This window comes from Crocodylus siamensis, chromosome 2 (assembly GCF_052110815.1).
Source record: "Crocodylus siamensis isolate JL-2025a chromosome 2, ASM5211081v1, whole genome shotgun sequence".
NCBI lineage: Eukaryota > Metazoa > Chordata > Crocodylia > Crocodylidae > Crocodylus > Crocodylus siamensis.
This window is the reverse complement of record NC_143396.1, coordinates 181,447,606-181,474,988: the sequence shown is the minus strand read 5'-3', so window position 1 is coordinate 181,474,988 and position 27,383 is coordinate 181,447,606. Positions and strand designations below refer to the sequence as shown.

Here is a 27,383-nt window from a genome sequence, read left to right as displayed (position 1 = left end):
AGTCAGAGATGACCTAGGAGGAACAAGGTAGAAGAGACAAAGGTATAAATCTAATCAACGTTGAAATAGCCTGGCATTGAGCCAACAGCATTAAGATCTTGCAAGCTATCCTCACAAGTTTTGTCTATTTTGGGACACATCAGATGTAGATGAGTCCCTTCCAGTTACTTATACATCCAAATGGATTTACTGCCAAGGTGGATTTAGGGATGTAAGAGGAACCATCTCAACATGTAAGAGGCCCGAGAAAGATTGTATTCAGAACCACACCCACATTTAGGGTGACATTTCCTCTCTCAGTTACTGCTCAATTCTCTCTGTTTCGCTTTGTACCCCTTGCCGCCAGAAAGACTACAGAGAATATACACATACAAACTTTGGTCCAATGCTGCCCAGGATGAAATGTAGCCACTTGTTCCAAAAGGGAAAGAAAGAAGATGTGGGGGAAGGAACAAAACAAAAAACCACACACTTACTGGAATGTCATAGTAACCCTGTGTTCCACAGGAATAAGTGCAAGCCTCTTACTTATATTACAAAACCACCTAAAAATACCAAGTTACATCAGGGGCTTGTTGTTGCAGACTGCACAGACACGCAGCACAACTCTTGGAGCCCCAAATAAACCACTAGATCACTTTGCTGTGAACAAGAGAGGGCTGGACAGTTCAATGTGACAAGTATAGGAAACATGATTCCACTGACATGCTGCAGGGTATTAACTATGTTGTTCAGTGAAGGTTGTAAAAAAACAAAAACAAAAACCACTCAGCATTTCCTGTCTCTAAGTCTTAAAAGGTGGGAGGTCATGAGATCAAGATGGGTTCAGGAAGTGTATCTGTATGTGTAGGGAGAGAAGGAATAGGGGAAGAGGGAGTTGCATTCCACACCCTCTCAAAGTAGCAGCACATTAGTCTACTCTATTTCCTGTGCTGAAAATACCCTATTGGGACTAATCTAGTTTTACAATACAAACACCAAACTATCCCAGGTATGGGCCAGATTCTTTTCCTGCTCCTTCCATCCTGTCATACATTGCTGTAAAATCCATCTGATGGTCACAGGACTCTACCCAAAAATACTCACTGGGATGAGTCACCTTCTACCCCCACAGCCTTCATTATCCAAAACTGTTCCTGAACTGAGATCCACAGACTTCTGGGGTCTGGCAGAGCACTTGGTGGTTTGCAGAGACCTGGCGCTCTCCTTATTTCCAGCTGCTGCATTACATTTAGAGACAGCTAACACATGCACATTAAAATGCTTTGCTTTCCTCATAGTGCTTTTCAATACAAACAGTTGCTGGAGCTGCCACACACCAACGATCTGCAAGTCTCACAAAAACAGCACTAAGTGTACCTCAACGTGCCAGACAGCCTACTTGATTTTAGCTTAATAGGACAGTTATTTTATGTTCCAAGCCAATTTCTAAAAGCATATTTAAAAAGAGTTTAATATCTCTGTAATGATACCTATTACAGCTAGACCTCAATGTGTTTTTAATAATTAATTGGAATGTAACATATTACAGCACTTACAAAAGCTAAACTGAATCCTTAAATCTGAGATACTTAAAAAGGAGACCAAAGTTGCTACAGGTCATTCCAGGCAACAGACTGCATGAATAGGTCATTTCCCCCCTCACTTCCAACACCGTTTTAGTGGCCACTACTTTGCCAACCTAACTGGCTTCAAGAGCCCCTTTCCAGATGGCAGAGAAGAGGAGTCTGATGTGAATTAGTTGAATGGCACTACATGGCATCCGATGAAGTAAGGTGCTGTTCATGAAAACTTATGCAATTCCAATTTAGTCAGTCAATGACAGGGGCGGGTAAAATACGGCCTGTGGGCCAAATCTGGCCTGCCAGACCATTCTAATTGGCCCATGAGGCCCCTAAAAATGTTGGAAAATTATCATCTGCCCCTGGCTGCCTGTCAAAGATGACAAGAAACTAGCGACAGCAGGACACCGGGGGCAGACAGCAGCAAGATCCAGCAGCCACAGCTGCAAGGCCCGCCCCATCCCCAGCCTCCAACAGGAAGCCTCTGCCTAGCTGGGACCCTGGGGCTGTTCCCTGTCTCCCTCCTCCTGAGACAGAAACTCAGCTAAGAAGTTGGGCGGGGGAGGGGAAGAGGCAGGGGGAGACTGTGGGGAATTGCTGGGCCGGGCTGGCTCCTGCTGAGTCCTGCAATTCAGCAATGCAGCCAGGAACCATGTGGTGCCAGAGCAGCTGGTGGGTTGGGGGCGGGGGGGCGGGGGGACAGTGGTGAGAAGCAGTGGTGGTGACAGCGGTGGGAAGGAAAGCAGGGAAAAGGAGGCAGCAGGCGGGGAGCAAGTGGCAGCAAGCAGATAGGCGGGTATGAGTGCAGCGACAGATGGGCAGGAGAGTGAGGCCCGTGCCAGTGCCCCGGGGCCAGGGCCGGCAGAGGCCCACAGCAGGGCAGCAGGAACGTGGGGCCCAGGCCAGCAGGGGCTCTATGGAGTTGGATCGGCTCTCCCTTCTGGCACAGCCCAGCCCAGCCCAGCTCCATACAGCCTGGGCTCTGTGTTCCTACCACCCTGCTCTGGGGCCCCTGCAGGCACTGGGACAGGCCCTGCAATCCTACCCAGCTGCCATTACATTCACGCCACCCACCTGCTTGCTGCTACTTGGCCCCCCACTTGCCACTGCCATTTCCCCAATTTCCTGCCCGCCATTGCTGCTTCTCCCCACCCTTTGCCTACCCACTGGCTGTTCTGGCACCACTTGTTTTCCGGTTGAATCACTGGACCACAGGAAGCACCGCACTGCATGAAGCCAGCCAAGAATCACGGGGGCTGGGCTGGCTCCTGCCGAGTCTTGTGGTCTCAGCCGTGTAGCTGGCACATGGTGCCAGAGTGGTGAACGGGTGGGGAGGGGGCCACAGGGAAGTGGCAGCAGCAGGTGGGAAGGTAGGGAAGCAGCAGGAGAAAGGCAGCAGTGACAGATTGGGGGGGAGGGGGGCAGGGGCATTTGTCAAGGGGTGGGGCCACCCACGCAGCCCTTGACTTCTTGCTAAAACTCCGCAAGCAGTCCTCCAGGCGAAATAATTGGCTGCCCCTGGTCTATGAGGTGCAAGTTTACCCTGTCTTCTTGTCCAACTTCAGACTACCATGGCTAGGGTGCTTTGGTAGGGTGCTTTTAGGGTGCTTTTTCCTGGGCCATTATCCCAGGACTATATGCATTACAATTTTCTTGGTGAGTGGATAGAAATTCTAGGAATATTCATGATATTGCTTCACCCTTCCATTTCTGCTTCTTCTCTTACCTTTATTTTGTTTTCTTAGACCAGGGGGGCTCAACCCCTGGCCCACAGGGCTCCCCTTGGGCCTGAAAATTTGGTGGTGGGGGAGCTGTGGCATCAATTGCTGCTCTCTTGCTGCCCAACTTCTAGACCCATGGAGAGCCCTGCAGGCTAGGTAACAGCCATCAGCAGCCTGATCCTGGCAACCTGGGCTGGAGAGAGGTGGTCCAGGGCCCAACCCAGGTGTATGAGGACAGTGGATATGGCAGGGTCCCAATTCTGGCGAGGTGGCCCAGGGCTCAAGCTGGCCCACGGACTGGTGTCCTTCACTATTCAACCACCCTGTGAGGCCAAAAGGAAGAGCTTTTAGACTGTAAGATCCTGAGAACAGGGTCTGTCTTATTAGGTGCATGTGCTCAGTACTGTATAATGAGGCCCTTATCTTACAGGCCTCCAGAGACTACTGTAATACTGAATACCACTACTACTAATAAAAATTCATAAGTAGTACAAGCCTGTTGCTGTGCTTCTCCTAATTCTAACAGTCCATGGATAGGGTATAGCACATAATCTGCCATTTTGACTAGCACCACCTGGCAGCTCCCATCAGCATGCACAGCAGCATATTATGTTCAACCCCCTGGCCCACAGACCCATATTATCTGGCCCTAAGGCTCTCCACTGGTCCAAAGATTTGGTAGCAGATGTGGTGGCCACTTTTACTGCCAAATTTCTAGACCCACAGGGAGTTTTGCAGGCTAGATAGCATGGCCCTGCATGCCGGACCAGGCACACAGAGACAGGAAGGCAGCATGGGGCTGATACAGGTGCACAGGGGCCAGACAAGACAATGCAGGGCCTGACTCAAGTGCACGCAGGTGGGGTGGAGGCAGTACAGGGCTGAGTCCTGGCGTGTGGATTAGTCCCGCACCAGTCATCTAGCTTTCAGGGCCAAAAGGTTGAGGACCAACACGTTCAAACTGAATGACTGTTTAGAATCAGAAATGCCGTAGTAAGGTTGGAGTGTTGTTGTAGCCCTGATGGGAGAGAAACAAGGGATTTTTGCTTCTTGCATAGATTCAGGAAGAGATTTTATAGATGCTGATTTGTAATATTCAGTTAAAAAATGCAGTTAATTGTTTTTATCAGTTACTTTAAATACCCTCGAGCCCTTTCCTATTTTAAAAAGATAAAGTGTACAGAAGAGCAAGTCAAGGGGTAAGGATTAGTCTACATAAACAGGGCAGGGTTAGCCAGGCCAGTGAACTGGCTGAGGCAAGCCGGGGGAGAAAGAAAGAAGTGTACCTCAGTGACACCAAAATCACAAAATACTTCAGGACATGCAAGCTAAAAGGCAGTATGGTACAAGCTATCCATCTTTCCTTTTTACTGGCTTTCCCCAGCTTTGAAAGATTTACTGCTCCCAGCTCAGAACAGATGCACCTCGCTTCCCTTGTATGCATGCCGCACATGCTCACTTGTTAACAAGGATGAAATTCCTGCTGAGCACGGGGAGAGCTGGGATGGAAAAATACAGCTGAAAGTCCCAAGAAATACTAACCTGATATACAAGATGTAAAGCCCATAGACATGCTGTGGTCCGTATGAGGGACGGTCAGAGAACTGTTATCAACTACAAAATGCGTACAGTTTTTCCACACTTAAAAAGGAACAGTGTTCAGTTGCACTGCAAAACAATCAGTGATTTGGGGGGTGGGAGGGTGCTGGAAACAGCTCCTAAAGCTCTCAAAAAACAACTAAATATTTATTGGGAATGTACCTCTACAGCTTTCAGGCTTAAATTCCCACTTTATTCCTACTACCGCTTTCTTTGCTTCCAAAATTCTTACACTCCAGGAGCAGTTCCTATGGATCAGCATTTCTCAACCCGTGGGTTGGGACCCAAAAGTGGGTCACAAGAATATATGAAATGGTCATGAACAAACTTTAAAAATGGATCAACAAACTTTAAAAATTGATTCTCCTCTAAAGGAGAACAAGCATGGCTTTTCCATTGCAGGCTGTTAAAGTATCAGCGCTTGGGGCCCCCGATGCCCCACCCCCTGCCCCACACACCCATACCCTGCCCCACACACTGGGGGCTGGTGCTGGCTATCTATGTTTACAAATGGGGCCCGGTACAAAAAAGGTTGAGAATCACTGCAAGAGATGGACAAGTTCCAGCCCCAGAAGAATTGAAAGGGTAGGGTTGTCGACTGCCAGTGAAAAAATCAGGCTAAAATGGCTGTCAATAAAAAGTCTGCCAAAAAAATAAATAAATAAATTAGCTGTCAGTAAAACACTAAGCAGGAACAGATCAGTCAGTGCTCTGCTCAGCAGAGCAAAGTCATACCAGTTGGTGTCTGAGCAGGAGAACAGGACACTGAAGGCTGTGTTCTTTCAGCCATGTGCTACTACTGCATCCCAGGCTGCTAGCAATACTGCTGGGTTATAGGTAGGCTTCTTTGGGAACCCATGCTGGGACAGGGAGGGGGGGGGGGGGGGAGGAAGTGGGTGGCAGGAGGGGAATGAGTAGGGGAGCACAGTGTAAAACCATCACTTCAATTATGCAGGGCTGCCAACCCAGGAATTTTTATTTGTTTTACTGCAGAGCTTTTTATGGACAACCAAAGTTTTTCTTTACTATGATAGGGCATTTATACACTTATACATATTTTCCTCTCCCATGACATGCTGGACATCCACTGCTTCAAAGCAGACTGCTGCCATTTTCTCAGCAGTGATGCTCATTTCGCCACTTATACAACCGCAAGCATTGCAACACTAGGCACTTTTCAAAGTGCCCAGCACTGCAGCACTTGCACATGTAAAAATGCCCGTTAATGTTAAAGCCCTAAAATTTGAACCGAGTCCTTTTAACTCAGGCCTGGCAGAAGAGTTACATTTACATTATGTAAAAAAAAAAAAAAAAAAAAAAAAAAAAATCAGTAAAAAAGGTTGGCTGCCAGTAAAAATCTTGCAGACTGCCAGTAAAAAAAAAAGGTCTCTTAGGCTGGCAATAAGGTACTGGCTTTCTATGTTTTGTGCTGTGGCTCCATTTGTCTCACCCCACCCCCACCCAATATTCAGAGGCTTCCCCAGACTCTAACCCATGGAGATACTCATTTCTGAAATCCCAGCAAGGCAGAAGTAGAGGAAACCCCCAGAGTATCAAAAAGGTAAATGCATATGCACTGTCAAGAACATCAGAGAAAGACCTGGTCCTCTCATACTACTAGAGAGGGAGGATTGGAAACAAGAAGCCACCAACCATTCCCCCTGGTAGGGATGCATTATTTGGAAAAGCCAGGCACTGGGTTAAGGGTGGAGCCATGGGATTCTTTAGCTAGATTTACCAAAGCCTTTCCCCTCCTGAGGGTGAGTTTGCATCAGGCTCAGAGGAAGTGGTCTTAAAGCCAAGTGGCACTTTTAATCACAGCCAGTTTAAGGGCAGGAGGGAATGTGATGATCTCCTCCATAACAAAGATGGCACGGTGTCACTCATAAATTCATACAGAACTGGAATACAGCCTCCTAGAAAGACATCCATTGCCAGGAATGTTTAGATACCTAGCTGGTTAAGCTTTTAGAAAGGGGTTCAATTATTTGACTAGTCCTGCTCCCAAGAGCTGTGCACCCAACACTTGGATTTTTAAAAAAACATTTTTTTTTCAAAGTCCACTCAAAAAAAAAAAATGGAAAAAATATTATCTTGTAATCATTCTTGAAAACTTAGACCAGATATTTTAGGTAAATTTTGAAGGTCCAAAACTTCTAAGGCACACTGGGCCTCAGCTTTCGCATCTGCTGCATTTCACTGATGTTCTGTCTACGTTTCTGGTATCCCATCCGTTTTTCAAAGTAGGCAGAAGCTTAAGTGTTTAGTGTGCCTGCCAGAGATGTAAAGTAATATATTACAGTATCTGATGCTAAAAATAACCTCAGGCGCCCATCAGATCTTGTATGCAGAGCTTCACCTTGTTCCTTAGGTATTTGAAAAGCCTAAAGTATCAGTGGAAGGCAGGGGTGGGCAAAATGTGGCCCACCAAGCCATTTTATTTAGCCCACAGGACCCCTAAAAAATTTAGAAAATTAATATTTATCTGCCCCTGGCTGCCTGTTATGCAGCCCTCAATGGCTTGCCAAAAAACTCAGTACGCAGCCCTCTGCCCAAAATAAATGCCTGCCTCTAATATAAGGCCAGTGTATGAATCTTGCACAATTACTGCTGCATTTTCATCTTACCATACCACTCTGGTACAGGAGATGGTAAGTACCCTCAGTACATGATTACTTATTTTCCCTTCACCCACCTCATGTTCACAGCTCTTCTCTGGACCTTCATATTTTTTGGTGCATTACTGAGAACATGATCCCAAAGACCTAAATAACTTCAGCTCCTACCAAAGCAGAGAGATGAAATGTGTGTCTATTACTATGTAGAACAACATTTTCCAATGTGAATTCTTCAGCCATCTGGGCATGCAAAGGAACAAGGCTATTTCTAAAGGCATTCAACCCTGGCAAAGCCTGCACCTTAATATTTTCATTAACTCACCTCCAAGACCTCTCTACAAATTTTTTCTCCTCAGAAGAAGATACCACTAGGATAATTCTGCAGTTCAGTGATTTAGTCCATAAAGTGGGAAAGCCTGATTGACGGTCCATTGAATTGAGCAGGCAGCAACAGTTCTTCAGCAGGCTGAAATTATCCAACCCAGTCTCTTTAGAACAGCATACTGGGAGATAGGCTTAGCCCTTCTTGTAACCCTTGAGATTTTAAATGCTGTTTGAGTCTCAGCTGTTCGAGCCTCAATGAAAAATCAGGTCGCAGGCACACTTGTAGGTCTCCAGACACCAGGTATCTGCCTGGAATGGGGAGTGGGGGAAAGAGGAGGAACTGAACAACCAGCTTCTTTCTTCTATACAACACACAGCAAGTTATTTCCCTGGTCAGGGAACAGCGGTTCTCCCAGAAATGGTGATCATGGTGCCTGCCTCTGATAGAAGGGGGTATGGGGACTGACTTTCTTCTCCCATCCCTTTTCCTTCCCCACAGGCCACGTGGCTGTCTTGAGACTGTCTGATGAACATGGCAATCACTCCCCCCCACCATCTTTAGTAACCTTATTTATCTGATAAAGGGTTACTTCAGACTCTTCTCTCTCCAAACCTTCTGAAGTGGCTGGTACTTAGCACACTGAATAAAAGAATTGGTTTGGTCTGATCTGGCCCAGCTCCTGCTTCCCAGCCTCTGTGCATTCGCCAGGAGATGCATCATATTTTTTGTCTGTCTTCCATCCATGCCCTCTTGGATGGAGTTTGCCTGAAGAAGGGAGGGAAGGAGAGAGCTGCTGGGTACCTTCTGCACATTACCAGTATAGTGCAGTCGCAGTGGTATTTCATTGCAAATGAGACATCCTGCGGCTAAATCAATAAAAGGAGAGAAACAAAGGTGCCAAAGTTTCACAATTAGCATTTTTAGCAGAAGGGGTTTTAAATGAATTCAGTCCTTGCTCTGTGCCTTTATTCCCTTTGCTGTGCTCAGATCAGTTCTCACCATACAAAGGCGGAAGTGCTAAGCAACTCCACTCTAAGCTTTGGTCACATCTAAGGGCACAATATATCAAATGAGAAGCACCGAACACGTCATTTGCCAGCACACTTTGAAACTGCCTCCTCTCCAGCCAGTTTTGTACTTTTGTAGCTGTTGCCTGGAAGTGTGCCAACCCTGAGACCCAACAAGAATAAGGAAGTAGGGTACTGGCATGGTGAATGTTTTGAATTTCTACACCAACACCATCTGCATCACTACAAAAACTTGCTTAATCTGTTATTGCTTTATAGTGTACGATGCACCATAGTCAGATGCCAATCATATTGGCCACAAAACAAACAAAACACCAAAAAACAGGAGAAAATATCAACTGGGGAAGTGGGGCTCAACTTCTTTGTCCAGCAGGTTGGATGAGCAGTGCCCTGTCCCTCCACAGGCTGGATCCAGCTGGTGGACCCAATCCGGCAACTAGGGGCAGGCAGGGGAGGGTCCCTTCCAGCTGCACAGAGGGCGCTGGGGGGCAGCCCAGTCCTGATCCAGCCACGATGGGGAAAGGGGCTTGGTCCAGCCCCAACTCTGCCCCACAGAGGGATAGGGGGGCATGACACAGCCAATTTGCCCCAAAGGACAGGGGAGTGCAGCCCAGCTCCTAATACCCTTGTGACCATGGCCCAGCTCTGACTCACTGTGCAGGAAGTGGGATTTTGGCAGCAAGGAGGGATGACGCTATTCACTTTGACTGCTCCCCCACCACTACATTTCCTGACCCTTGGGAAGCCCCATGGACCAGATTCCAAGGCTCTGCATTTAGCCCATGGGCCAGATGTTGAGCACCCCTGAACTAGGGGGTTTAATACTACATTTGGATTGGAAAACTTTGTCATTATGAGAGGTTGTTCATTCCTACTCTAACTTGCACGTTAGGAATATTTTCCAGTAAGGCAAAAGTCAGTGGGGCTATATCTATTTATTCAGTTGAGGCCCTGACATTATTTGCAGCACAGCAATGCCTTGAGGTCAAAAAACACAACTGGGTTCTAATTTGTCATAGGTGCTGTTTGTGCAGAGCCAGTTCCTGTCTAAAAGAACGTGCAATCCAAGTCGAGAAGCCACAGGAAATATTTCAGCTTTTTACAGGACAGGAGCAGATGTATAGAAAGAGGAAGAGACGTGACAAGGTCACATGGGAAGCCTTCTGCAGAACTGGGAATTAAACTAAACTTTGGGAGACCAGGGAATAATTAAGAGGCAGGCAAGACACAACTCGCAAGCCAGATCTGGCCCTTGGGACCATTCCAAAAAAACTTATTATTAGTGGCAAACTGCTGCCCCTCTGAAAGCCAGCGGGAGGCATGGGCTTTCAGAGGTCGTGTGCCAGGTGGGCTCTGTGCTTCCACCACCATGGGGCTCCCAACACTCCAGCTGGGGCAACGAGCACAGTGGCATGCAACTGGACAGCTGGTGAATGGGGAGGGGAGCACCCACCTGTAGCAGTGGGAGGGGGGCTTGTGGGTCATGTGGGCCCCTCAGCCACGTGCCCCCCCATGGTGCTCAGCCCCAGCCACAGGCAGAAGCAGCAGCAGGTGGCAGGCCCTCAGGGTGCTCACGGCTGTGGCAGACAGAGCCCGCTGGTGGCACGGAGCTGAATCCTGAGAGCTGAACGTGGTGGTACCGAGCTCACCCGCTGGCATGTGCCTTCAAACCAGACTGGGCAGGCTCCGTGCCAGCACATGAGGCTCACAGCACTGTAGGTAGGAGCTGTGCGCCACTGGGCCAGGCCAGCTCCATGTCTCTATTTGCAGCTCCTGGGATTCATCCAGAGCCACATGCCACCATGGGGCTCTGCCTGCCATGGCCATAAGCACCCCGAGGGCCCACTGCTGCTCCCAGCACGTGGACCAGGAACTACGGGGAGTACTGCACTATCGGGCAGGGTGGGCTCCATACTTTCATGCATGGCTCCCCGCTGAAGTGCTGGAAGCCCCACATGGGGCACTAAACTGGCTCAGCCTGATGGCGCATGGCTCCTGCCTGCAGTGCCGCAAGCCCTACACACTGGCACAGAGCCAGTCTCGTCTGGCATGAAAGCATGCGCCAGCGGCCATGCCGGACCAGCACCATGCTGCCACGTGCAGCTCCTGGGACTCAGCCAGAGCCACACACTGCTGGGGGGGGCTCTCCAGTCCGCAGCCATGACTGCCCTGAGGGCCCACCACCTACTGCTGCTGCCGGCGGCAAGGACTGTTGGTGGGGGGCAGGGCCCGCAGCCACCCATACACACCATCATAGCCCCATTCCCCCACACTCCTACACACACAGACCCAAACCCTCATAACTCCCCCCACAAAACATATAAGTGTAGGACTTTATTTTGAGCTATTATGCAAATCACCTCTACAAGCACTATGCAAACACACACAAAATCAGGACAAATTTTTTTTTTTTTTGGAGATAAAATATGTATAGTTGATGTTTGATTTTTGATACATGTTTTTTCCCCCCAGTTCCAAGATGTTTATTCCCCCCCTCCCCCCCAAAGGAGTGCTTCCAGGGGCAAGAGGAAGAACTGGTGGCAAAGGTCAGGAGTCAGGGGGTGGGGCTTCTAGCTCCAAGGGCGTGACCGGGGCGGAGCTCCTGTCAAGGGGCAGGGCTACCCTTGCAGCCCTTCACAGCTCACTAAAACTTGTTAAGTGGCTCTCCAGCCAAAAGAACTGCCCACCCCTGGATTAATGCCTAAAAGGAAAGGCAAAAAAACCCTGAAGCACCAGGAACATGTAATCAGCCCATAACAAAGGAAAAAACATTCTGATATTATACTTTATGCTTCTAGTTCTGCTCACAGCCAAAATATACAATTCCTGTACCCTGAATGAGAAGGAGTTCAAACAGGAATCTGTAGATCCTTTATGAACAGATTGTGCCTGAGTTGAAGAGACTACAATGGTGGGAAGAAGATACATAAATTGATGGTATTATTGCTAAGATTGCAAGAACAGGCCTAAAGTGTACTTAGCGATAAGGAGTAGGCGTTCTAGTGTTAAACATATATTTTATTTTGAAATATTAATGCAGGTGTGGGCTATTACTTCGGCTGGAGGGCCACTTTATGAGTTTTGGTGAGCTGTCGAGGGCCACAAGGGCAGTCCCACCCCTTGGTGACCAAGCAATGAGGAACCTGCCATCTTGGGACCAGAAGTCCCACCCCAAACCCCTGACCTTTGCCACCGGAAGTCTCTCCCCTTGCCCCTAAAAACTCCTGGGGGTGCCATGTTGGAACCAGAAAAAAAACCAAATCACACACTAAAAATCAAACACCTACTACACCATCATTTAATTTTATTTAAAAAAATCTGTGTGTCCTAATTTGTGTGTCTTTGCATAGTGTATATAGGAGGTGATTGTATAATAGCTCAAAGTAAAGTCTTACTCTTGTTATTGTGCGTGGGGGAGGGTGTAGGGAGTTCATGAGTGTGTGGATGGGTGTGTGGGGGGGTCCCCTCACCCCCCTCAGGTTGTCTTTGACAGAAGTATATAGCAAGTCTTTTGTTGCGAAGAACTTGGAAAGATCACAAAAGGCTTTCTTTTTTGAACGGATTCCTATTTGAAATCTCTGGGTTTATCTCGTGAATGCCACATGGGTGTTTGCAAACCTAGCTGTACTAATACTAAGCAGAACCCCACAGCACTCTTAAAGCATCTCATGGCACCTTAGTTGAGAATCACTAATCTACACTAAAAGAGATAATAGTAGTAATAAACACATCTGGAAGATAAGAGATTCTTTTTTCTCCATGCACCCTCTGTAAATACAAACACAATACAGCTAGAAAGAACGAGGACATGGGCTGTGGCACCTGATAGAAGAATCCTATCGGTGCCCCTTGGCACACACTCTGTTACAATTAAACGATAGGCAAAGCTGCAGCATTGCTGGAGGATGGCAATGTTCAGCAGCTCACTCAGCTGAAAGCCAGAGTGTGGCAGTCAGAAGACCAGAAGAAAAACTAAGTGGAGAGGTTTGGAAGGCAAGAGCTAACTAGGGCTCTGCTGCTGAACTGTGTGGAAAATAAGGGCAAGTACTCTATGCTATGCTGCTTTACTACATCTCAGTTAATCCAGGTGTAAAATGGAAATAATTTTTACTTTCCTCACAAGGATATTAGGAGGCTTACTGTGCATTTGTAAAGGGATTTTAACTTTTCCAGAAGCATGGTAAGTAAATATTAGTATGTGCCACCTGTCTAGAAAAACCCATTATTTGTTCTCGGATACCTAAGGGATCTTTGAAACATTTTCTCTGCCCATACATGGTAATGAAGCAGGCATTTTGTACATGCTTACCATGTCCTTCAATTCACCTTGTAGGCTAGAAAGACAAGGATCTCATTTTCCAACTCCCTGTTAAAAGGGTTGCAAATGGATTCCAACCTTTGCTCTTTGGATCTTGGATACCAGGAAGAAAAAATGCAAGCCACCCTCAGTTTGGTGGTTTGAAGTTTCAACCTATGGCAAGGCTCTCCCTCCCTCTCTCACTCACACACACTCTCCACGTTTCATCCTTGAAGGAAGTAAAAGGGTAGCATATTCATGGAGACACAGAGGGCAGGGAAACTGTATGTTCTTAATCCATAACAACAATGGTGTAGTCAGAAGTCTAGGTAGATTTGCTCCTTTTTAAGACAAAATCAGAGAACACAAATTTGAGACTAAAGAATGCAACCAACACGGGTTCATCAGTGGCAGGTACTGTCAGACCAACCTGGTGGCCTTTTATAATCGGATCACCAGATCATTAGGTGCAGGGGTAGCAGTGGACATAGTCTTCCTGGACTTCCGGAAGGCTTTTGACACTGTCTCTCACCCCGTTCTCATTAAGAAACTGGGGGGCTGTGGTGTAGACACCCACACAGTCAAATGGGTTGCCAACTGGCTGGAGGGCCGCACCCAGAGGGTGGTAGTGGATGGGTCCTTCTCATCCTGGAAGGACATGGGCAGTGGGGCTCTGCAGGGTTCGGTCCTCAGGCCCGCACTGTTCAACATCTTCATCAGTGATTTGGACAAGGGGGTAAAAAGCACCCTGTTCAAATTTGCTGATGACACTAAGATGTGGGGGGACATGGGAACATTGGAAGGATGCAACAGGCCACAATCAGACCTAGACAGGCTACAAGGGTGCGCAGATGAGAATGGAATGGGTTTCAACACAGACAAGTGCAAGGTGATACAGTTGGGGAGGAACAACCGGCACCATACCTACAGGTTGAGGAACTCCCCTCTTGTCAGCACGGAGGCGGAAAAGGATCTTGGAGTCATCACTGACTCCAAGATGAACATGGGCCGGCAGTGTGGGGAGGCAGTCAGGAAGGCCAACCGCACCTTGTTTTGCATCCACAGATGCATCTCGAGCAGCTCAAAAGAGGTGATCCTCCCCCTCTATGCGGCACTGGTCAGGCCACAGCTGGAGTAGTGCGGCCGGTTCTGGGCGCCGCACTTCAAGAGGGATGTTGACAGCATGGAGAGGGTCCAGAGGAGGGCCACTCACATGATCAGGGGACAGCAGGGCAGGCCCTATGAGGAGAGGCTACGGGACCTGAACCTGTTCAGCCTCCAAAAGAGAAGGCTGAGGGGGGATCTAGTGGCCTGTTATAAACTAGTCAGGGGGGATCAGCAGGCATTGGGGGAGTCCCTGTTCCCCCTGAGCACTGCCAGGAGTGACCAGGAATAATGGTCACAAGCTCGCAGAGGGTAGGTTTAGGTTAGATATCAGGAGATGCTACTTCACAGTCAGGGCGGCTAGGGTCTGGAACCAATCTCCAGGAGAGGTGGTGCAGGCTCCTACCCTGGGGGTTTTTAAGAGGAGGTTAGATGAACATCTTGCTGGGGTCGTTTGACCCCAGTACTCTTTCCTGCCATGGTGGGGGGGGGTCGGACTAGATGATCTACTCAGGTCCCTTCCAACCCTAGAAGGTATGAAACTATGTATAGCCACAAGGCACTCTCGAAAACAAAGGGCCAAATGTTATAGATGATATGACAGGTTTTGAATAGCACAGCCCTGATATCTAGTTTCCAGGGTTGATGGGTATCAACAATGCACGTCAGGAAGGTCGCAGATTCAAATTCTTAAAAAATGAAGCCTGTAGTCATCAACCCACAATACACCTTTATAAATGTAGAGGGTTATTAAAGTCTCCATATTCTAGGCTTACAATGAACCAACTCTTAAAGACACTGCAGAGGAAAGACAGTCCTACATCTGCCTGCTGCAAGGTTTCTATAGCTTTCTCTGGAACATGTTACTGGACTAGATCAAATATGGAATAAGGATGCTTGGGCTCCTAGAAAAATCTCTTCCTCATGCATTCAAGCAGGTGCTGCCTTCACCAATACCTGCTTCAGAAAGCAGCTTTGCTGGGAAGTGTCAATAGAATTAAGACCTACTGCTAATATCTAATAGACCCTTTGGCAGAGAGAAAGTGGAACAGCATTCTGTAGTCTCAAATTTGTGTTCCAACAGTCTATTTGCTCAACATTTATTTAACTGAGATCGTTGTTCCTTTTTAATGATAAATCTAATACTTCCACAGGGCCTTTTATCACAGGATCAAAATGCCTAACAAGATACTATACATATCGCAGCAACCTGAAAGAAGAGAAGAGAAGTATTACTTTGGTTTACAGGGCAGAAAATGACCCGTTCCTTTCTTCCAACCACTAAGACAGTGGTCTCCAAAGTGGGGAGCAGAAGACAATCCATTGGGGTGCGGGAAGAAAATATTAGAACTTCTATTTATATTTATTTTTTTATCTTAAAAAAAAAAAAAAGAAAGAAATTTAGCTTTACTAATATTATTTAATATACGGATTGACACTGGCACCCTCACTCGATCCATATGTCAGACGGTCACGTGTCACATACGGTACGCGAGGTATCCTGAGGGAAGAGTGGGAGTCCATAACGTGGAGGTACAGTAGTACAGTGGTCTCCAAACTTTGTACAGTGTTATACTGAGTAGTACACGTATATAATTTATAAGTAAATAAATATACATATATTGGGGGCGCGTGCTCAATAATTTTTTTTACCAATAGGGGTGCCTGCTCAAAAAAGTTCGGAGACCACTGCACTAAGACATGAGCCCTCTCAACCCATTTGCATAGCCATGTCAGACCCTGCACAACAGCCTCCTTCCATGACCCAAGTCAGATGCAATTTGCAACATGGGTATAATTACATATATGCATACATACAAATATAGTGGCTAACACATGAATTAACTAGTCATCTAAGGCTGGCTTAAGAAAGCAGCTTCAAAACTGGGTACTCTTGGATTGGGTTTGAATCTGTTTCTGCTGACTATCCACCATGAAAAGATCCCAGTCCCACTCCAAAAAGGGTATTTAGTAACTGCACAACCAAAGAAGAAATACAAGTATATCTGACCGTATATCATCTAAATACATGTAGTGTTATCCATTAGCATTTGATTACACTGGGATTTCTCAGGGACTCTGATCTACCAAAAAGCTCCCACCCAACCAATCTTAGGAGAGCCTCTTCATAATGCAAAATTTAGTTTGTTTATGACCAGAATGGAGCTCAGCCTCTCATCCTATGGATCTATAGAAGTACCACAAAACATCACGATCTTACAAATGCACACCACATAAACCACTCTTTACCTGACCTATTATGAAAACAAAACGAATCTGGGAAACTGTAACTTAAGCTTTGGCAATCATCACTTCTTTCTCTCACTGTCAAAAAAGCCACAAGGCCCCAATCCAACCTAATTGCAGGCGGTGCCACCGCAACAAGAATAGAGCCCAGTTCTGACAAATCCAGTTTGATAGAAATCTCCAGCCTACTGAAATCCCAGAGCATCTTTCAATAGTAATCTGGGGCAGTGAACTGTGCTTGTGATGTTCAGGAGCCCAAGGGGTTAAACAGACTACTACTATTAATTACAGTGAAAACAAGGCACCTAAATTCCCTATACTGTTTGAAACATCTCAAGCCACGCCTTTCTGAACAAGACCAAGTCTGCACACTTGAAACCACAAAAGGAGGAAAATTAACTTTTCCACCTGTACAGCTCCAGCACACAAACAAAACAGTCTTCCTGTCTTTTAAGCCAAATCACCTCCCACTTTTCCAGCCAGACTTAATTCATGCCCTTTGGTTTGTCTCCAGCTGACAGCCTGCCTCCATCTGCTTCCACGCAGCCTTTACTTCACTTGACTTTGTTTGGGGTTGCTTGTTTTAAAAGACAGATCCTTTCCATACTAGGTGATTTCTTATTTCACCATCATCTTAACCCAGCAATAAAAAAAACTCTAGGCCTGGTGGGCAGAAAGAAATTAACTAAAGCTAAAAACAGAGCATCTTGTTTTCCAGCAAACTCCAGAACTTCCAGAGGGGCAAGCCACATTTAAATATCTGTGTAGTATCACAAAAACACATTTGGCCCTGGAATAATCACTACCAATGTGAGTTAATTGCCATTTAAGTCTCATGTGCAAAATACTATGCCCCAGTTTAGATTTGAGTGAGTAATTGGTCCTGGATTAAAACAGCTGCCTGTTTTTAGCTTAAAAAAGAAGATAGTCTTGAACCCTGGTGCTCAATGTTTTGACCCAGCAGGCCAGCTGAGTGGACATATGGTGCCACCACACACCAGGATTGGGCCCCCAAGTATGGGGATCAGGTCCTGGGCCACCCTCACATGACTAACATAGTGGGCAGGGCCACAGATCCATGAAGAGCCCATGGCACCAGGGGCCAGATCTGGCCCACAGGCTGGGTATTGAGTACCCCTGATCTAGAAACATTCAAGGAAATAATACTTGGACGGGGGGAAGGTTGGATATTACAGGCATGAATATAGTCTTGAAGTGCCACTCCTCCAAGACAGAGAAGACAAAGTGGTCTTATATTTTCCTTCAGCTTTTCCCATCAGCCCCTAATCATACCATATATGCCCACCACAGGCAACAGAAAATAGTTATGTGCTGTCCGGAAAATTGAATTAAGAGCAAACTCTTCCTTCTAATTAGACACCTTTCTGGTAATGCAGCCAGCAAGTGCTCCAGATCTGGAAAGCTGCCACTGGCTGCATTAGATAATAAGCTGGGTGATGCTTCTCAGAGCAAGTCAATTTTTCTTTGGTTATGTTTAATTATATAGAAAAGCAGCTAATTTGGCTTCTGGCTTTCTTCAGTGCCCCAGGGACCCTTTTTCAATTGGTTCAATTCCACTTTGGATGAAGACAGCACACTTCCATATCCAGGACTAAACTGCATTGTTCAGTTTGTGACAGAGCCCAAGATTCATAGATGTAGAGTCGGAAGGGACCCAAGTAGATCTTCAAGTCCGACCCCCCACCCTGGGCAGGAGAGAATACTGGGCTCATCTGACCCCAGCTAGGTAACTATCCAGCCTCCTCTTAAAGACCCCCAGGGTAGGAGCCGGCATCACTTCCCTTGGAAGTTGGTTCCAGATCCTAGCTGCCCTGACTGTGAAGTAGTGCCTTCTAATGTCCAGCCTGAACCTGCTCTCAAACAGCTTAGATGCAATGGTGTTTGGGCTTCTCAAGAGGAGCTTATGAAGTAGCATGCAGAAGAGGAACACAGGATCCCAGATGAGTCTAACCAGTAATTTCATTATGAGATGAGAGAAAGACGAGGCTCCTTTTTAAAAAAAAAAGGTTTGTGGCAATTTACATGTAGTTTCACATTTCAGAAGTGCTCAGCACCTCCCAAAATCTGGTCATTGCCAGCAGAACAGTGGGCACCAAGTGCTTTTGAAATTACAGCCGCAATTCATAACAAACAACAACAAAAGATTACAGGACTTCTTTTCCCTTGCTTGCTGAATAGAGTTAGTTTAAAACTACTTTCTTCTCCAGGACAAACCGTTAGCATGCAAGGATGTTGCAAAAAACTCAAATGAAGCTGTTTTTGTTCCATCTTGCACTTGTTTTTTGCAACAATGCCTGACTTCAGATAAACAAGTGAGCGTGGGGAGCTGTGGAAGGGCAAGAGCAGAGTAGCTTTGCATACAAATGAGTTTGCTAGTGTCAGTCCTGAGAACCCTGGTGGGTACAGCAGTTTAGCAAGGGACTGGAAATGAGTGTCTAGGTCGAGTGGGGCAAGGTTTTTGAGAGAGCAGAGCCTGGAGGTGCTCAAGCCTTCTGTCAATGCAGCCCCACATTCACAGGACATGGAGACTTTGAAAACCTTCATGCAAACAGAAGCTGAAGGCAGGGTAGAGATGCACCTTATAGATTAACTAAAAGCAGAGATGTGTAAGCTTTCATAAGCCCGGAGAGCTCACTTCTTCAGATGCTGTGAAAGACGTACACACAGCTGTCTATCAAACAGATGGATTGATGAAAGTTAATGCCCGTCTATAGGATACTTCTGCCTCTAGACCAATACAGCTACAACCTGGATACCTGACACATGGAAGAGACTGAATTTTAGTGAATTTTTAAAAACAAAATCTTCATCATTTTACAAGGAGGAAGCAAGTTTGACCACCTGAAACCTGAGACCCTGCTCCTGCCTTTGTTCAAGGCAATTTGCATTATCACCGAGCCTCACAGAGCTCAGAGAAATGCCTGTCCAGAAAAGCGTTCCATCTTTTTACTCGTTGTGAAATGTGAAACACCTTAACTAGAAGGAACTGTGACTGTGTCCTGCTTGCCACCAAATAACTTTGAGGCAAACAGGCTATTCCAACTTTTCTCCAAGCCCAATCTCCGTAAAATGAACTGTTCCAAACAGAAGATTTTACGACACCTTCAACTCTTCTATGAAATATGAACTTTCATTTCTACCCATGAGAACTTGTGCAATCTTTTCTCCCATGCCTGAAGAAGGGTGTTTGTGCCCAAAAGCTAGCAATTAAAGATTTTTTTTTTTGCAAAAATCTAGTTGGTCTAACAAAAGATATCACCTCTACCACAGGTTCTGATTCCTTTTGCATCTAGACCAATACAGCTACAACCTGGATACCTGAGCTCCACCCTGCTGCTTTCTGCCTGACTTCAGACTAACACTAACTACCTCTCTCCACAGCCAGTTGTAAAGCTTCAAATCCAAATGTTGAAGACACTTGACATTAAGTTGGCATCAGCTAGCCCCATTTTATGGCCAGCCCATTAAGTTTTAGGTCTCTCTAAGCACGCTCCAAAACTGTCTGGTCATAGAAAGCTGACAGCCAAACTTTTCAGAGCAAAAGGCAGGAAGGACCCAGTCTCAAATCTTCTGCCTGGTTTAGAAAGGGGTGGCTAACCTATAACATGCAGGCCACAAGTGGCACAGGCAAACTGTGTGCATGGCTCACAGACTGAGGCAGAGACAGACAGCACAGCAACAAACAGGGCAGGAAACAGAAAGCAGAGAGGCAGGAGAAAACAGAAGGGGCCTGTAGTGGCACTCAAGGAGGGTGCAGGGCTAATCGGTGGCACGCCTGCCAAAAGATGTTGGACCCCACTGGTTTAGAGCAAGGATGACAATGCTAAAAATGTACACATTAAGTGTAGCATCTGCGTTGGGCAAGACCTGCATCCTATGGCTGCCATTGTTGTTCTGGGAAAAAACCTTTAAGATAGGGGTGCACTGATAGAGATTGTTTTGGGCCAATACCACTGGCTGACTTAACAAGCCATATCAGTTGATATCAATCTGATAGCCAATATGCAGCCCTGCAGCGTGGAGAGCAGTAATTGGCTGGTAAGTCTGTTGTGGGGGAAGGGGTGGGGGGAAGAATGGGGCATGGGGGGCAGACAGAGGCCTCCGCAGTAAGGGAGGGACTGGGGCTGGGGCAGGGGGAGAGACAGGCACTGCCCAGTTGGGGAAGGGCAGGGCATGGGATGGAACAGAACCATAGCTCATCGGTGGGGGGCTCCTACTGCTATGCACACCCAGGGAGGCCATGGGGGGAGGCATGTGTCCCTAGATCTGCACATGGGACAGGGCAGGCTGAGGCCAGACTCTTCCCGATGAAGGGCGGGGCTGGGGCTGTGCTTGGGGTGGGCGGCGGCAGCACTGGGAGTGGGGCTACGGCGAATTTTGGGGTGACTGCCCTCCAACCTCCCTCCTAGCGCCACCACTACCTGCCCTGAGCGCAGCCCTGGCACAGCCTCCCCACTGAGATAAACCCAGTGCAGCTTCGGCCCCAGCCTGCAGTGGCATCCTGCCCCACCCCATACACAGACATGCCCTCCCGGAGTGCATACAGCAGCAGGAGCTGCCACTCCTCCCTGCATCACACCCATGAGGTATGGCTCCATCCCGTGCCCTGCCCCACCCTGGCTGGGCAGTATCTGCCCCTTCCTCAGCCCTGGTCCCACTCCCTCCCTCACTGCTGGGACATCAATCTGCTCCCCCCACCCCCCATGCACCTTCCATCCCTCTTCGCCCCTCCCCGCCCCCCCCCCCCCCCCCCCCCCCACCAGACTTATCAGCTGGACCCGGCTTCTTTCCACACTGCTGGGCTGCATTCCTGATTGCCTGCATGTGCACAGCTGCAGCACAGCAAGGGGGCATTTATCAGCCACATGAGTCAAAAAAACTGATTGCCAGTACTCTCAATTTTCCCCATATTGGTGCTGATCTGACATGGGATTGATGTATCAGTGCACCTCTACTTTAAGAAGAAGGTACTCATTAAAGCCCCCTAATTCCACTCCACAAGTCAGATAGCAAATCCTCTTTGCACACTGTTGCCATTTGCCAGGTAAATCTGCTCTGCTGGGATTCCAGGGCAACAGCTGAACAGCCCCTGTGATGCTGGGGGACTCCGAGTTGAATCTGGAGGGATCTGGGACAGAAGTTCAATAAATCAAGTTAACCAGATCAGTTCAGTCTGATGGTACTTCCATCCAGGTTTACCTTAAACCAGTTTTGGCCATTTTGAAAGCGGTTTACATGCACTGAACTTCTGTTGTGTTACTAATTTCAACCGATTTCCAGACAAGGTCCTTTGGATAAATCCAGTATCTTTTATTAGACCAACTCAGATGGTCTGAGGGCATTTGTGCCCAAAAACTTGCTAAGAAGAATTTTTCTGACTATCTGCAGATGCTTCCTTAGCCTGATGGAGGGCGTTTGTGCCCAAAAGAATCATAGAAGTCAGGTCGGGAGGGACCTTGTAGATCTTCAAGTCTGATCCCCTGCCTAGGCAGGAGAGAAACTGGGCTCAAATGATCCCAGCTAGGTAGGCATCAAGCCTCTTCTTAAGGAGGGTCCCCAGGGTCCCCAGCACCACTTCCCTTGGAAGTTGCTCCCAGATCCTAGCCACCCTGACAGTGAAGTAATTCTTACGGATGTCTAATTTAAATCTACTCTCCAACAACTTATGGCCGTTATTTCTTGTTATGCCGGGGGCGCTAGGGGAAACAAGGTCTCCCCCAAACCCTTCTGGTCCCCCCTAGTGAGTTTATAGACTGTCACCAGGTCCCCCCCTCAGCCTTCTCTTGTGAAGGCTGAACAGGTTCAGGTCCCGCAGTCTCTCATTGTATAGGGTCTGCCCTGTTGTCCCCGGATCATGCAGGTGGCCCTCCTCTGGACCCTCTCAATGTTGTCCACATCCCTCCTGAAGTGGGGTGCACAAAGCTTGCCAAGAAGAATTTTTCCAACTATCTGAGTTGGTCTAATAAAAGATACTGGATTTATCCAAAGGACCTTGTCTGCCTATGTCCTTAGACCAACATGGCTGCAACTTACACCCCTGAAACTGATTTCCAATCATTGATACCCGTTTGTGTGCAACTTCTTGTCACGTTATAGCTAGGGACAGAACAGAATAAGAAACAGAACATGATACTTCCCTATGAAACAAAGCAGCCTCCTACCAAATGGGATGACTGTCATTTCCTATATGAGACAGAGGTGGCTGCTAACAGGCAAGCTGGCTCAGCAATTAGGCGCTTGTGTAGTTCCCATACGTCCTTCCTGTCAATCCTAGTACTGCCAAAAAGGATACCTTTCCCTTCCCCATTCCCCAACCCAGACAACTGTCAAGAATGACAGGAAGCTATAACAAAAAAGAAAGAAAAAGCCACTGTCTGAAAGAGATAACTGGGAAGGAACAAAGAGGGCAAAAAAGCAAGGAAAATGCAATAATGCCATACTAAAGTTCTTAAATGGAGATAAGGAAGTCGCTACTCCTCTCATTTTAAGGCAGAAAGCCCTATTTTTCAGGGAGCAAGAAGTGGTAGCTGCATAACTGAAAAAAATACATAGTGCTACATTCACTTTGCCTTTGTAGTCATGCCAGGAATGAATCTGGACCATTGCATGATTCTGGTTTAGGTTTCCATAGGGAGATGATATAGGAGAAAATACACAGAGCAGCAAGGGTGCTCCCAGTTCAGCTTGAATCCAAACTGGGTTCAGGAACACCATAGCTGACTCAAAAGGAGTACTGAATATAAAGCCCCAGGAAGGCAGTCTTACAGTTAAAGTATCTGACAGACCAAGGTTTTACTCCCAGTTTGACCAATGACAAAATACATCCCTGGATGTCACTTTGCCCACTCATAAAACAGGGCCAATGACTGCATTGCTGGGGGCACAGTACATCTTCATAATCCCATGCTAGCAAATCCTCCAAGATTTTTTTGGTGATGTTATTGATATGCACAATATTATAGAAAGAATGCTGCTTCTCAGCATGAGGGGAAGGATTAAAGACTAAGAAAGTAACGGAACAAATAGGAAATCCCCAGCAAATAAACAGAATCAGGCTTTGGGTGATAAGGCATCTTCCTGTTTACACACCCAGCAAATCACTTAGTGGTGGAGTCTGATAATCATTGCTCCTTGGCCTGGGTGGGGACTTGGACATGTAAATACAGCAACTTTATGGATGGCGTTTTTGAAGTAAGAAAGCCCAAGTTGTTTGGGGCTTTTTAAGTTTTTCTTTACCAGATTTCCCCTTCTTTGAGCTCGCCTCTGTAGTCATCATCACCACTGCTCTTTCCCGTTGCTAATAAGGAACACTGTTGCAGAACTCAGTGAAAATGGAAGTCCATGGGGTATTTTTGTTTGTTTTTTAAATCTCCCTGCTAACCGGTATAAAACTGCATCTCTCAAGTGGTGCCACTTTGCAGTGTCTGATCAGCACCCAGAGGTGCTGTGACCTCAGCTTAAAAGTAGACTGAAGGGTCAGACATAGCCATAAGGCGTTCATAAACATTTGCAAAACAAGGGATACAGTCAAGAAAGTGTTACGCAGCTATCTCATTCTGACAAAGGTGCAAGAATTGTGTGTCATCTGAACTGCCAACCTACAACAAGACAACAAGAGCTTGCACTGTTTTTCAGTATGATTACTAGCTACAAGAGCTTCCCCAGGCATCTCAGGGGGAGGGAACACATATGAAAAATAAGCAGCTAAATTGAACAAAAGACATTCCCCCCCCCCTTTCCTATTATTTCTCCCAGAAGCAGGGGTGGCTCGTCATAAGGTAGGCAGTAACACTATCCTGGTGACATCCATAAATGTACACACATGAGAAATGCAAGGATGTGACCAATTGCTGAATTAACAAAGTTGTGTATATTGACTATTCTCCCCCCTAATTGCTGGAGCCCTCTGGGATGCCCTTTCTGGACAGACACAGGGAAGACAGCTTGTTTCCGAATAGTAGGAAAAAATATTTCCCAACTTGCAGTGACTACAGAATACAACTTAAAAACCAACAAACCCAAACCCTTCTTGAACCTGCAGATGAGGCAAAGACTTTTTCTGAGCGGTGGGGTGTGGTCCCTGCAAGATTCCCTAGGCAGGGAGGGAGAGACAAATGGGAGGAGTGTGGGAAGTAGCTCCAATGGCCAATTCTTTTAAGACACCCTCACCTGCCTACTTATCCACCCAGCAAGTTTTAACCCCCACCCACTCCAAACTGAAAACAGTTTGGGGCTAAGGCAAGGAAGGGTGGCACCTGAGAACTACATCTTCAGAGTAGCAAGCTGTAGCACCCTCAACCTCAACCTCAACAACAGATTGTGTCACTTGGGTGGAATGAGAGAGACTGACTGCAGCCTATGTTCCGAAACATAGAAGAATCCTAGCACCGGTTAAAAGTATATTTTAGGAACTCCTTTTCACATTTCTTATCACTTCGAGCCATTTACATGTGTTGTCCAGAACCAAGTGTGCTGCCTGTATTAAAAAGTTTGACAAAAATCAAGTGGTCTTGAATATAAAAGCCTGTATACATACATGGCTTAAAGGGCACAGTTCTCATTCTCTCTTGACACGACAAAAAGACCAGAAGAGATCAACTTTCAACCCCAAAGCCCTGGCCTCCATTACATTTTCATATATTTTGGTAATTAATGAGTCTCAACTTTCAATCAGTTAGAACCTAAGGGAGAGCACAAACAAAATCAAAACACGTACCACAGCGCTCAAAAAAATAAAGCCTTTCCAAGGGACTTAAATCTCGATTATTACATAGCTGCAGACCTGCATATTGAAAACAGGGGCATGCCCCATCAACCTAGCAGGCAAACAAGGAAGCTGGCTCCCTAGCATTGTTTTTTTCCCCCAATGCAGCTCACAGGTGGTTTATTAAGTTTGAAGAGCATCTGAACACGCAGCAAACCAAACACATTTGCCATTTCAAAAGAAAGAGGAGGGTGGTACAAATTGATTCAATTATTGGAAATCAGTTATTGTAGCAGTGGTTTTGGGGAGGAGAAGAGATGGCTCCCAGTTTTGGTTTTCTGAGCAAGCTAGGCTCGGTTATCAATCCAACACCCATTTCTGGGGTGAGCCAATCCTCCCCCCATCTTCTCCACCTAAAGGTTGTTGCTGTTCCCTCCCCAATCTCATCCCCCAGAGCTGCTACTGGGAAAGGAGAAAGCTCTGTGCCTCTCCTGCAGAGGATGGGAAAATCAGCTCTTTTCTGAACCTGCTGCATTTTTTGGTGGCAATCTGACACCAGCCAGGAGCAGGAGAGAGCAAGCTGAACGATAACAGTCACCTTCCTTTCCTTCTTTCCCCCACCCCCTTTCGTTTTCCCCAGCCATTAAATCAGAGCAAAGCTGTACCCCAAGCAAATGCACTCACCCAGAAGATAAAATTGAAGACAAACAACAGATATTTGATGCACTTGGTACAGCCTTCCACTCCCATTGCTGAAAATTTCTGCGAGCAAAGCTGCCTGGACCCTGTGGCCTGATCAATCAGCGCGTGAGATGCAGCTGCTGCTCTTGCAGAGGCGGATCACAGCTTCTCTTCTTCGAGCTAGAGCACAACATAGACAGAAAACTAGGCTGCTTCTCTGGCTCCTCCTGCTTGAGTGACACCCCTTCCCTGAGATCCTCCCACCCAGGCACAGGCCATCTTAAAAAGGAAGCTACCGCCTCCTGGGGGTACCTACCCCTCATTTCCCTGCAGCCTGTGCGTCTGCTCTCATCCATAAAACAGCAACAGTGACAACTACAGTGAATGAACTGAAACTGTAAACCCCCAAATTGAGGCTAGGACTAAGAGACTACGACTGGATAAGGGAAAGGACTGTGGATGGGTGCACAGGTGTATTTATTGTAACAGATGTGGGGGCTTTAAATATGGTTTAAGGTGTATGAAGAAAAGCTTATCCTAGATGCTGCATCTATCAATAGGTTAAAAAAAAATAAAGTCTTTCCTGATCCACACCCCACAAACACAGAAAGGGAGGGGAGCTACCATCCAGATAGCACTTGGTTTTTTCAAGTCACCCAGCAAACATGAGCTGAGAAGGCTTATGGAAAAGTAGTCTCCACCAAAAGACCCCTCAGACTATAAGCAGCTACAGAAAAAAGCAAAATATTGATGCTCTGGTGGATAAAGGTTGTAGCTGTGTTCGTGTACAAAAACAAGCACTCAGTGTGCTAGAGGCAATATTTTTATTAGACCAACTAGATTTTTTTTTTTTTTTTTTTGCAACTTAGCTAGTCTAATAAAAGATATCACCTTTAGCACACTCACTGCTTGATGTTTTGATGGTTCTCAACCAGGGTGCCATGGCACCTTGGCTGCTGCTAGATTGGGGTGGGCAATTATTTTATCTGGCAGGCCACTTAATGAGTTCTGGTAAACCATGCAGGGCCGTACATGCAAAATATTTGGGATGATCACACAAGTTATAGGTAAAAAAAAATTAAAAATCAGATACTAAAAATCACACACCTATCATAAAACATTTTAATTTTATTTCAAAAAATATGTTTTATCCAGATTTATGTGTTTTTGAGTAGAGAAACAATTGCATAATAGTTCAAAATAAAGTCTTACTTTTGTATATTGTATGGTGGTGCTCATGTGGGTTGAGGGGAGAAACTGTCTGCACATGATGTCCCAGGAGTCAGGCAGAAATAGGGGGATGGAGGGAGTGGGGAGCAGGGGGTACATGCAATAGAGCTTACCTGGGCTGTATGGTGCAGGGGTGATCTCCACCCTTCCCATCCAGAGCATGGCTGCCCTAGCTGTGCTCCTTATGAAATCAAGCCCTGCTCACTCCTGCCCAGGGCCAGGGCCTATCATGGGGCGGCCAGGAGG

General features: G+C 46.8%; 1 protein-coding gene across 1 annotated transcript in view; it reads right to left on the bottom strand.

Annotated features, from left to right (window-relative positions):
- The window catches only part of CD81 (CD81 molecule), a 92,775-nt gene extending 66,641 nt beyond the window's left edge, over nt 1-26,134 (bottom strand). The window contains exon 1 of the mRNA XM_090032503.1: nt 25,911-26,134. Coding sequence (XP_089888629.1) covers nt 25,911-25,976 — 66 coding nt within the window. The 5' untranslated portion in view covers nt 25,977-26,134. The remainder of the gene's footprint in view (nt 1-25,910) is intronic.
- Between the last annotated feature and the right edge of the window lie 1,249 nt (nt 26,135-27,383).